Source organism: Anastrepha obliqua, chromosome 6, assembly GCF_027943255.1.
Source record: "Anastrepha obliqua isolate idAnaObli1 chromosome 6, idAnaObli1_1.0, whole genome shotgun sequence".
Lineage (NCBI taxonomy): Eukaryota > Metazoa > Arthropoda > Insecta > Diptera > Tephritidae > Anastrepha > Anastrepha obliqua.
Genome location: NC_072897.1, coordinates 68,659,464 through 68,671,957, shown reverse-complemented (window position 1 = coordinate 68,671,957; position 12,494 = coordinate 68,659,464). Strand labels below are relative to the sequence as shown.

General features: G+C 41.2%; 1 protein-coding gene across 1 annotated transcript; it reads right to left on the bottom strand.

Annotated features, from left to right (window-relative positions):
- Positions 1-11,057: 11,057 nt before the first annotated feature.
- Positions 11,058-12,062, bottom strand: LOC129250672 (uncharacterized). Its single transcript, XM_054890278.1, has one exon. The coding sequence runs from the start codon at positions 12,060-12,062 to the stop codon at positions 11,058-11,060; it is 1,005 nt and encodes a 334-aa protein (XP_054746253.1).
- Between the last annotated feature and the right edge of the window lie 432 nt (positions 12,063-12,494).

Here is a 12,494-nt window from a genome sequence, read left to right as displayed (position 1 = left end):
CGTAGAGGGCTGCCATGAGTCCTCCAGGTTTAGACGAGTACTCACGAAGAGTTCCGCTCCCTTGGGGTACCTAAAAGACGAATCGGGGCGTTGGGCGATGAGCGGCGAGGAGTCACTGAAGTTACTTCTCGACGCCCATTTTCCGATGAGCCCAGCACCTAGCAGCACCGGCCTGGATAGCATTTCAACTTGCATTCCGGACCGGCGCTGGTTGCTGGATAAGCGTCGCCTGGCTTGGGCCATTGACTCCTTTAGGCCCTTCAAGTCTCCTGGTCCTGACGGCATCATTCCTGCCCAACTACAGAAATCTGTGGAGGTATCATGCCGTTGGTTGAGCCCCATCTATGCGAGCTGCGTAGCCAGGGGCTACATACCAAGATCATGGAGGCCCGTGAGGGTTGTCTTTATACGTAAGGCAGGTAGGAGCTCGCACGTCTCCCCTAAGGACTTCAGACCAATTAGTCTCTCATCTTTCTTACTGAAAACCCTTGAGAGACTGATTGACCTGCACATAAGAAGCGAAATTCCTCGGGGTCGACTGTCGCATACTCAACATGCTTATTGCAAGGGTAGATCGGTGGAATCTGCCCTACATACAATCGTGGAAGAAATCGAAGAGTCTCTTCTTCAGAAGGAGTTTGCGGTAGGCGCCTTCCTCGACATTGAGGGGGCTTTTAACAACATCCTTCCGGAGGCAATTACCAGGTCTCTAGGTAAGCTAGGGGTCGAAACCGACCTTATAAGACTTATCCACAAAATGCTTAGCGACAGAACTGTCACGGCAGAGTGGGGCGGTATCTCCATCCACCGGCAGGTGAGTAGAGGCACTCCGCAAGGTGGGGTTCTCTCACCATTCCTCTGGGAGAGGAGGAGCTGGTGAAGGAAGGCAACAATCGCCTTGTATGGGTGCAAGGGCGCAATTGGCAAAAGATGGGGCCTCGCCTCGAGTTGTTTTCTGGCTGTATAATACTATTGTAAAGCCTATCTTGTTATATGGAGTCATAGTCTGGTGGAACTCACTAAAGAAGACGACATTGGTGAAGAAGCTGGAAAGAGTTCAGAGGTCGGCACTCATTGGAATCAGTGGGGCGCTTCGAACGACTCCTACTCTGGCGCTCAACGCAATGTTAAATGTGGTACCCGTAGATATCGCAGACAGAACTGCCACTACACGCACCGCAATCAGACTGAGGGGCTGGAGCTATAAGCTCAATCTTCCTTATGGGCACTCAAGCATCCTTAGAAACTTTGAGTTCATCCCTTTGTCAACAGACCAGTGTATACCCTCATTTAGTCCAACCGGAACATTCTCCACTCACATCCCGTGGACGGGGGGCTACACTTGGGGGCAGGGCCTGGTGAACCTGTTCACGGATGGATCGAAGTTGGAAGGAAAGGTTGGCGGAGGAGTCTTTTGCGAAGGGCTCCCCATCAGACTAAGGTCAGGTAGCCGCAATCAAGGAGGCAGCTGATTGGCTGCTCAAATGTGTACTAACAGTCAAGAAGGTAAATATTTACTCCGATAGCCAAGCGGCAATAAGGGCCCTCGGGTCTATGACGGTGCATTCGGAATTGGTCAAGGAATGCTTGACCTCACTTTCGACTGCGTCCGAATTCTTTGACATCAGCCTCATCTGGGTTCCCGGTCACAGCGACATTGCGGGAAACTGTGAGGCGGATGAGCTGGCTAGACAAGGGACATGTGAGGTGATTTCCCCGCGAAGGGAGAAAATTGGAATCCCCCTGACTACCTGCGGTCTGCTCCTGGAAAGATGGGCATCGCGCAAACTCAGCGAGCGCTGGGAAAATGCACAAACGTGCAAAGTCGCGAAATCCTTCTGGCCACGTGTGGACCGAAGGCGCTCGGGTGAGCTTCTGAGGCTGACAAAATATCAGCTCTCCAATCTAGTGGGTTCTCTCACAGGACACAATGCGCGAGGAATGCATGCTGTGAGACTTGGAATCACCTCGAGTCCTTTCTGTGCTGGATATATGGAGGATGAGGTGGAATCATCTCAGCACCTTCTCCTTAGCTGCCCTGCCCTGGCGGGGCTAAGATTCAGGCATCTTGGCTCTTACTTCTTTGCCACGCCTGCTGAGATAGCTGGCGCTGGCATTAAAAATCTGATGAGTTTCATCAGCAGCATTAAGCGGTTGACGCAAACATAGTCATCGTTCATAATCCGCACGCTCCTAAGCTTCCCATCAGCACCTCTCCCCGCCCTCTCCCTGCACCTCATCGGTCCTTCCCCTCTCCTCACCTCCTTGAAAATGGTATCACAAAGGACGAATCTCTCTTCGTCCAAGTGTGCCCACTCCCTGGGCAACCATACTAACCTAACCTAACCTGTTGCTTTTGCAGTCGTTGAAACAATGCGACATTGCTAAGCAGTTGTACCAATAACCGGTCCTTTTAGATAATAGATACATATATGCGTTTCGACATTCATTGCAAGGAATTTATGGTATTCACGAATGGAAGGTTGTTTTTTGCAAATTTGGCAACTGTCAATTACGATTTTTTTTTTTTGAGAAATTAGGGTCGGAATTTTTTTTTGCGATTTTGACTGTTCAGGTATGGCATTTCTTTATTGCAGTGGAGAGGGGTCAAGTGGGTAAAAAAACCATCGAAAGTTGCCCATGAGGGCATTGTGGAGTTATTTTCGAAGGGGCGTTGAAAGGCTTCTAGGGTTTCCTTAGGTAATTTTGAACTACAAAGGTATATTAGGATCGGGTCCCAGCTTATTGTGTCTATCCCGAGGTTTGTTAAGTTGGTCAAAGAACTGTTAATCGTTCTTTGTATGGTTTTAATGGAGTATGGTTGTCTCTTGGGTTACTTCTTGCAGATTAAAAAAGGTATTTTGTTGAGTACTCACCTGCATTGTTTTGTTTTCATATTGCTCAACTAAATTTTTTCATGCCTGTATGAAACCATCGTTCGTTAGGGGTGCACCTCTAATTGCTTCTCGTGCTTCGCCTCGGGTCTTTTGGTTTAGACAGAAGAGTCTTTCACATTGTTTATCCTTGGGTTGTAGATATAAAGGGCTGTAAACATGTCTCTAAATGTAGGCCATGTGGCATAATCTCCGTAAAAGATATCCGTGTCTCGTGGAGGTAAATGGACTGTGTGGGAAGCTCCATCATCGGGACCTCTGAACGTATTTCCTTAATTGTTTGGGTAGGATTCAGGTTCTTTAGAATGTTCATTCTTATTTATTGAAGCTAAACAGTTTAGATACATTTGAAAAAAAAATTTCAGACTGATTGATAGCGTAGTTTGGATTTGGCAGCTATTCGGGTAAGGTGTGTTTCATGATTTTCGCTAAGATGGAAAAAGAGCGGTATCATTCAATAATTTGCTTTTTGCGAGGAGATAAGAGCAAAGTTGAATGTTTTCTATGGGAACGCTTTGCTATCTATGATCACAGTTAGATATTGGCTTAACAAATTTAAACTTATACAAACATCCATTTTTGATGGCCAGGATGCCCGGCAGACGTGGTTAATGAGGAAATAATTCAAAAAGTTCACGACATGATTTTCGCTCATCGACGAACGAAAGTGCGCGAAGTAACAGAGGCCATGGGTGTGTCGACAGGAACGGTAATTAATATTATACATGATAAGTTTCTAAAGGGAACTATGCTAAAAAATAAAAAATTTAAAAAATAAATGGTGCCCTGATTTTTAAAATGGGTACTTATTAAACCCTCCTCGTATAATTTATACCAATAGTGTAAAAATACAGCAATAATTGTCGCCGGCAGAGCAACAAGTATGTTGTACTGCACTATTTTGTTTAAATACAATATATATGTACAAAAAAAGTGCAAAGTAGAATATACTTACATATATACCAACTAGCAATTCGTGTTAGCTTAAGGCACCTTGCTGGTCTAGAATTTCGAAAAAAAACGATTTTATTCATGTTATGACAGTTTATACTTTCAAAAATATACTGGAAAATTTTTATATTGAAATTCGATATAGTTTAGACGTTACAGTCCTTTAAAACGAGACCGGTTTGGAGTACGACGCCCAGGTATAAGCGCGTTAACCATGTTTGACTCGAAACTATTTTTTCCGAGGGGGCGTTGGTAATTTCTCAAAAAGTACTGAACCGATTCATTTGAATTTTTAATATGTTATTGAGTACACTTGTGGCTCTCGGTGGTAGCAGAATTATAATTTTATAATCAATTTTTCTATTTTTTTTTAAGAGTAAGAACGTGAAAAAAAATCTTTTTTTTTGTTTTTTCCAATAACCAGATAAAATATCTAGAATTGTTTTTTGTAAATCTGCTGCCCACCATAGCGACATAACTCCTGATAATTAATCGACCGAACTTTGTTTTTCAGTCGTAGCTGAGCAGGCCAATCAATTACGCCAGTGGCATGCGTTACGTCAGGAGAAGCAATTTTTTTATTATTGTCATTGAAAGAAATATTTTTTTTTTTTTGGTAAATAAAGAATTGATCTATTGAATTAAAATGATTTTCAATTGATACCGATTGCTTTTCTTCAATTTTCAACGCCTTCAATTTTCCCGTCTCCAGACCAGAAGGGTGCCTTAATCACAAATTTTTTAACTTCGCTTTGAAAAATTGTGATTTGCACTTAGGATAAAAATTTGAAACCTTTGGGTCGTACTCACAGTTTTTCAGTGTGGGTTTTTATTTAATACTGTAGATACATGTTTATTGTAGGGTGTAGGTAGCTTCTGCTTACATGTATGTACAAATGTTTCTTCTTTTGAATAATTTTTTGGTTTTTCTTTTTGATATATCGGCTCGAATGACCAAAATGCCGGGGTATGTTGATAATATGTGCCCGATTCCGAAAAATAGGGTTATATTATTTATTTATAAAGAATGATTTTTTAAGAGCTATAGGAAAGTTTTTCAAAAAAACACACGTAAAATTCAGAAAAATGCATGAAATTTTTATTTAAATAATCGATAGTACAGTCCATAAAATCTAATGTTTGAAGATTATTTCATGCAAATGTTGACCGCGACTGCGCTTCAAAAGATCCATCCGCTTAGTCCAATTTTGGCATACTTTTTCCCATGCTTCGGCCGGTATCTCACATATAAATGCTTTAATGTTGTCTTCCAATACGTTAATTGAAGCAGGCTTGTCTAAATAGACATGAGCTTTAGCATAGCCCCACAAAAATAATCTAAAGGCGTTATATCGCACGATCTGGGTGGCCAATTGACAGGTCCCGAACGTGAAATAGAATGTTAATCGAACTCGCCTCTCAACAAGTCCATTGTTACGCGTGCTGTGTGGCATGTGGCACCGTCTTGCTGAAACCACATGCTATGCAAGTCAAGCTCTTGCATTTTGGGCAAAAAAAAGTTGGATATCATAAACCGCACCAAACTGTGACCTTTTCTGGATACATTGGTAGCTCTTGCAATTCTTCTGGCTGATCTTCACTCCAAAATCGACAATTCTGCTTATCTACGTACCCTTTGATCCAAAAATGAATTTCGTCGCTGAACACAATTTTTCGATAAAAAAGTGGATCTTCGGCCAACTTTGCGGTAGGTCGTTCGGCTTCAATTCTTGCACCAGCTATATTTTGAGGGCTTCACACCTAAATCCTTTCGCAAAATTTTCCACGTTGTTGAGTAACAGAGGCCCAATTGCTGCGAACGGCGACGAATCGATAATTGGTGGTCATCATTAACATTGGCCGATACAGCTGCGATATTTTCTTCAGTTCGCACTCTACGTAAGCGTGTTGGTGATTTGATGTCCAATAATGTAAATTTGGTTCTAAATTTAGTCACAATAGCTCAAATAGCCGACCATAACTGACCAATAAAATGGAAGAAGCGCGCAATAAACTTTCTTAACAGAGCACGCATTTTTATAATAAAATTCAATGATTTGCAAGCTTTGTTCGTTTGTAAGACGATTCATGGTTAAATTATAGACCAAACTGAAGGTGTTTGACAGTGAAACAAAACACGAAACGTGCGTCAGTTGTTTAAACCAACTGTTTAGTTTTGTTTTTTGTTTTTCCCATAGCTCTTAGAAATGTCCTAATTGTTGGTGGTAGCTCCAGTATTATCATCTCCTCCGTGTACGTGTGCTTTATGTCAAAGCCCATATTTTTAATTGCCTGCGGCAAATTCAGACTGTCCTTCCAGAACTTCAAAAGCGTGTCAATCTTGACACCTAGCTCTTCTTTTCTCTTTCTTCATCTTTTCATGCAGCGTCGTTTGCATAGGTGATATATCGAGGTCTGTACTATGTCACCTGTGCCCAGGGAGCTTGCTAGCGCTGCGAATTTATTGGCTTTGAACTGGGTTGCTCCGCTGTTAGTGGCATTATTGACACTTAGCGTTTTAGCGTTCCCTCCGAATGTAACCCCCCTCCTGTTATTTTTGTTGTTGTTGCTCCTGTTGGTGTTGTTATCATATTGCTTTTCTTTTGGGACCCCATTCGGACCGCTATCTTCGTCCGTATTGTGCAGTCACCTAATAAGCCCGTGGTTATCTATGCAAAGCAGGTGGGCCACGCAAGATTTGATTCGGCATCTTATAAGTAGAAAGAAGTCAACTTAGGGGCAACGGATATCGAACGTACCGTAAGGCTCATCAAGACGGAGGCAACTGAAGCGTTACTAAAATAGCAGAAGGCCGCAGTTTTCAGCCCGCGATCATCCTTGCCTAGCTATTAGGCTAAGGAGAAGCGAGAGAACACAACGCTGCGGTGTACTCCTATGCACAAATCAAGTGATTCCGACCCCACATTGATTTTCTTATAGCCTAGCAGAGATGAGATCCAGAGACAGATAGGTTTCTCTATCTCTAGTCTATTTAGTGCAGTGACAATTGACTCACCCCTAACATTATTGAAAGCGTCCTATGAAGTGCCTACACATTTTGCTGAGCTGGAGATAATTTGGTTTCAGCGAGCTCTCGAATGTGATAGTCGATTAATAAATCACATTGAGTAAAAAGCAGGTAAGACTTATAGACCTGAAGTCCTTGGCCAAAACGTAGCCTCTCCTTCCTGCCCTGGGAATGAAGACAACCCTGGTTTTCTTCCAGCTACCAGGAACATGGTTTAATGCCCTTCACGCCAAAAAGATCTTATGAAGGACAGGAACCACCAAGGTTTTAGTCCTCTGAAGCATCACTGCTATGATACCATCAATACCTGGAGATTTGAAAATTTTCGATTGCCCAGTTGACTCTGTTGACAGCTAGGATAGATGTCAAGAAAACCTTAGGTAGCAGGCGTTACCGACTCGTGTCATCATTACAAACTATAGCAAAAGAGTTTTCCTGAAAATGGGCGTCAACAAAAATTGTTAAAGACTCTTTAGCGGATTCAGCCCATTCCCATTTACTCTTTTGACAAGAGCTTTAAATGGATGGCTCTTGGAGGGGATCGCTGAATCACACAAAGTCTTTCACGAATTCTATTGATTCCCTAATAGCTTTCTTACAGTCTCTCAAAATTACCCGGTAAACTTGAATATCTCTGATTTGATAGCAGTCATTAAAAACTCTCCTAAATTTATTTTTTAAGTCGGTCGGCATCTTACACCATCAAGGTGAAAGTTCTTTTTTGCTGAATCTGTTGATCATGATTGTGGTTATCACAGGTGGATGCGCATATAGTTTTTCGAGTTCATGATTGTAGCATTTCCGCCACTCACCTTCATCGCATATCGCACCAAAAATTTTTCGCAGAACTCTGCTCTCGAGCATCAGCAGCTTCTGTTTATCTGCATCTCTGAGTGTCCACGTTTCACTACCGCATAGCAAGATGGAAATTATTATTGAGCGATACAGTGAAATCTTTTTTTCTGTCTAGGCGACTCCTTAAGTGTTGACATAGCGATAAATAGCAAGGGTTGGCCATAAGGATTCTGTGGCCGATTTCTGCAGAAATTTGATTATGATTAATGATTACTCCAAGGTATTTCAATTCCTTCACTACTTCGAAACCATAGTCAACGATTTTTAGTATGTGACCCTCATTGTGTCTGACAGAGTCCGATGTAGTTGAAACTAGCGCTTTAGTTTTGGCTTCGTTTGTTTCTTAACCCATACATTTTGCCGCTCTCTCAATACTTGCGAAGGCTTCTTTCAAACTCGGCAGCGAGGACTCGATTATGTCTGGGTCGTGTGAGTAAGCCAGCAATTGAACCAATTTAAACAAAATAGTTCCCTTTATTTTAAGGCTCTTTTACTCGCGCTGTACTCTTTTCTAGTTACACTTTTATATTTAGGCAAAATTAAAATAAAAATGTCTGCCATTCTTAGGGCGTTCGAGTTGGATCCCAACTTTTAGGCCTCTTTGGTAATTAATCTTAATTACCCTAAAGTCTATCTATTCGGTAACAAAACACCCTGTATATATACTTCCAAAGTGCGGTACTTATGGAGAAATTTAGAGGACAGAAAATCGTATGGAAAATGACGTGCAATAGGTAAAAGCAAATGATTTTGTGGCTTAGTATCGCATTTAAAAATGATGATTTTGAAGAAGAATAGTTAGCGCTTATTACCACAGCAGACTTATCTGGAAAGAGTATTTCAATGAGTTAGCAAGGGTCCTGAGTCAAGCGTTGACGAACCTTTGAAATACAGGGTAGGGGTTTTTTACCTGATGTTATTTTCACAGTGACAGCTCTTTCCCGCTAGAAACCGTGATAGGAAGTCTGTATCATTTCTCTACGGAACGAAAGAAATCGGTTTACGCTTGAACCACAGTGCGTTTATTAAAAATAAGTCAAAATAATTTTTCTAACGAAACTCATTTTCATATCGGCGGATATATTAACTTCCACATCTGGGGACCGGAAAACCCGCACGTCTCCGAAAATGAAAATGTTGCTTGAAACAGAGGCATGATAAACGACCGGGACCGGAAATTGAAGACATGAACTAGGACAAACACCGCCAACAGCACGAACAACCCATTATCAATTCATGTCCTTAAAGTGAATATCGACCAAGCCTTTCGTGTGGCTTGGCAGAAACTGTCCCCAAGGCCTTGGAAAACTGGGTTACCAGCAGGGAACGAAATGAATGAAATCGTGTTCCGTAAAACATGCGAATCTTTGCTCTCTTGCATAAACTAGGAATGCTCGTATACTGAAAAAAAATATTAATTTTTCGTTTGAATTTTTAAAAAGAAACCACAATCTGTATACAGCAAGAAAATATTTTATTATAGAAGACGGAAAAATCGTGAAAAACATCAGTAAACTGCGTTCAATTTCCAACTCTCAAAAGAAGAGTATACTTCAACAAGTACAAGATGAATTCTTCTCGAATTTAGCAAAATGTGTATGATGTTCTGAAATTCCGGAGATTCAAATGTTCAAAACTGGAAAGAATTTTTTTACTTAGCTTAAGCTTTAAGCTTAGTCTAACATATTCACAATGATTTTTGAAAGTATATCTCTTATCAAATATAATGCCTAATATTTTTAAACTATTAGTATGGGGGATTGGAGAGTTAAAAAGGAAAAAGGTACGGAGAACGCATTTATGTTTCCTGCAGATATGGAAAGATGTGCTTTTGTTAACAGACAGATTAGCTCCAGATATTTTTGACCAACAGTTTAAGTCCTCCAAGGTATAAGAGAACGCGGCTTTAATTATAATTAAGTCTTTGATTTTCGAAAAAAGAAGGACGTCATCGGCATAAACGAAATGCTCAATTTGGGTATATGACGAAATAGTCCGGCTAATTATGTTGAACGCAATCGTTAATAGGATAACTGATAACGGCGACCCTTGAGGAATACCATTGAAAAGGGGAACAATTTTTGATTTCTGATTATTTGCACGAACAAAACGTTTGCGATTGCAGAGGAAGGATTTTACGATATTGAATATTTTTTTCACCAACTTTCCAACGTTTAAGTTCTTGTAATGCGCAATGCGCTGCAATTCTATCAAATGACTTTTCAAAGTCTAAAATAAGTATTGAGACGTGATTTTTAGACGATAGGGCTTTAGTAATGAAATGATCAAATAATAGAAGAGGATCTATTACGCTTACACCTTTCCGAATAGTAAATTGATGTGAGTTTATGAGATCATTCTGTTCGGCAAACCACACAAGTCGCCGAGAGATTATCTTTTCTAGTACTTTTGACATGCAAGGTAATAGCGAAATTGGTCTATAATTTGAAATCAGAGAATTGGGTCTGTTCGGTTTTAGGATAGGTATAATCCCAGCAGTTTTCCATGGCTGTGGGTATAAACCTCGGTCTAAAATCAGATTATATAATCTTACAAGCCCTGATTTCACAGCAAAGCGAATATTTCGAAAAATAGGATGCGATATTTTGCCTGCACCTTTCATTGAAGAAATAGTACTGTAAAATTTAAATAATGTGACAGGAGCATCAGCGCTTGAAGCAGAGAGTGTAGGAGAGTGATTTCGATAGTTTTCGGTTTTGGTGTATGCATTTAACGTATTAAAATCTACACTCAAATTTAAAATGTGCATTTTTCATAACATTCGTCAGTAATGCCACACCGGAAGAAACTTTGAATAGGTATTTTTTAAACGAAAAATGGGAATTTTTACGGCCATTCAGGTTAGTATATAAAACACGGTTGCCCAGTAGCCTTATATTACCCGTATACACTTACATATAATAAAAGTAAGCACAATCAGCATAAAATACATAAATAAGCTAAAAAATCAAAAATATTTAAATGGAATTATTCAAAATTGGTATGCAAATACTATTTAATAATAATAAAGTAATGAACTCGAAAATGTATAACTAAAAACATAAGATATTAATATACAATTTTTTAATGTAAGTGTTTAAGCAAAAATGTAAAACATGTGATCACTTCGAAGCTGTACAAGCAATGAATTTTATTGAGCGTCTCATTTTAAGTACAAAGCAGAATATCAGGAAAATAACTGTTTAAAGCTAACTGTGCATAAATACCATATGTATGTAAGTACATCATGAAGTAAATAACAGATGCGTACGAAGAAATGATACCAATACATAGTAGATATGTTATGGTACATAGGAAGTTGCTATAAATTAAGGTGGTGCCAGATTGGACGGATTCTGAACATCCTGCCCGGTTGAGGCGCTGGCCTCAAAATGCTCTGCGTCCAGAAGCCGGCACAATTTCTGTACCGCACGAGTCATCATACCGTTCGCCGTCTGAAGCGTGACATTACGTATTAAACTATTGCTGCCCGGATGAACCGCAGTTACGCGCCCTAAGCGCCAATATGTTGGTGGTAAGTTCTCATGTCTTACGATGACTATTTCTCCGATCTTTACGTCCCTTGATTTCGTCTGCCACTTGTTTCGAGTTTGAAGAGTAGATAAATATTCCTCGCTCCATTGTTGCCAAAATTGTTGATGTATCTGACGCAGCCAGAGCCAGTGCTTAATACGGTTGGACGGAATTCTTCTGATGTCAGCTTCAGGGACTGCAACCAGTTGAGCGCCAACCAGAAAGTCGGCAGGGGTCAAAGCTAAATTATCATTGGGATCATCGTATATAGGTGTTAGCGGACGAGAATTTAGCCATGCTTCAATGCGTGTCGCCAAAGTCTGGCTATACCATAATGACTGCGCTCCAACGAGGCGCACCAAATGATATTTGGCAGATTTTACCGCAGCCTCCCAGAGCCCACCTTGATGAGGAGCGCTGGGAGCGATAAAGTGCCAATGAGTACCGAGATTCGCAAAACTTTGTTGGTTATTGTCGTTCTGCCAAGCAGCCAAGTCTTCTTTAAGCAAACGGTTAGCACCTGTGAACGTAGTACCGTTGTCACTATAGAGATCTCGACATGGACCTCGTCTACTTATAAATCGCGTAAAGGCATCTAAGAATGCGGGTGATGAAAGATCATCAACAACTTCAATATGCACGGCCTTGGTCGCCATGCAAACAAAAACAGCTAGATATGTTTTGATCGTTGTGCGCGACCTTTTTGTGCCGATGCGCACTGTAAAAGGCCCGCAATAGTCGACGCCTGGCAATATAAATGGCCGGGCTGCAGTAATGCGATGCCTGGGTAAGGATGCCATCTGCTGAGATAACGTTACGCCTCGATGTCGGCAAATAGCACAAGTCTGCACAAAGCTTCGGACTGCTTGCCTTCCGTTCAATATCCAGTACCGTGCGCGAGGAGTTTGAAGAGTGATTTGCGCCCCACCATGAAGCGTGGTTTCATGTGCGTGTCGGATGAGTAAATGTACCAAACTCCCATGCTTCGGTAAAATTATCGGAAAACGTCGATCTTCTGGAAGGTCAGCGTGACCAATACGACCTCTGACTCGCAATATGTCGTTACAATCTATGTAAGGGTTCAATGACCTTAGTTTGCTGGAGCTGGATATTCCCGATCCCTTACGAATCAGAGACAGCACGTTAAGAGCATCGTCCATTTCTGTAGGATTGACGATCAGTCTTCGCAAATGTCGGCGAACTGGTAGCCACCGAAGTACGATTGCCACGGT

Coding starts and splice junctions, on each gene's coding strand:
- LOC129250672 (XM_054890278.1), bottom strand. CDS start 12,062: ATGGCATCCTTACCCAGGCATCGCATTACTGCAGCCCGGCCATTTATA.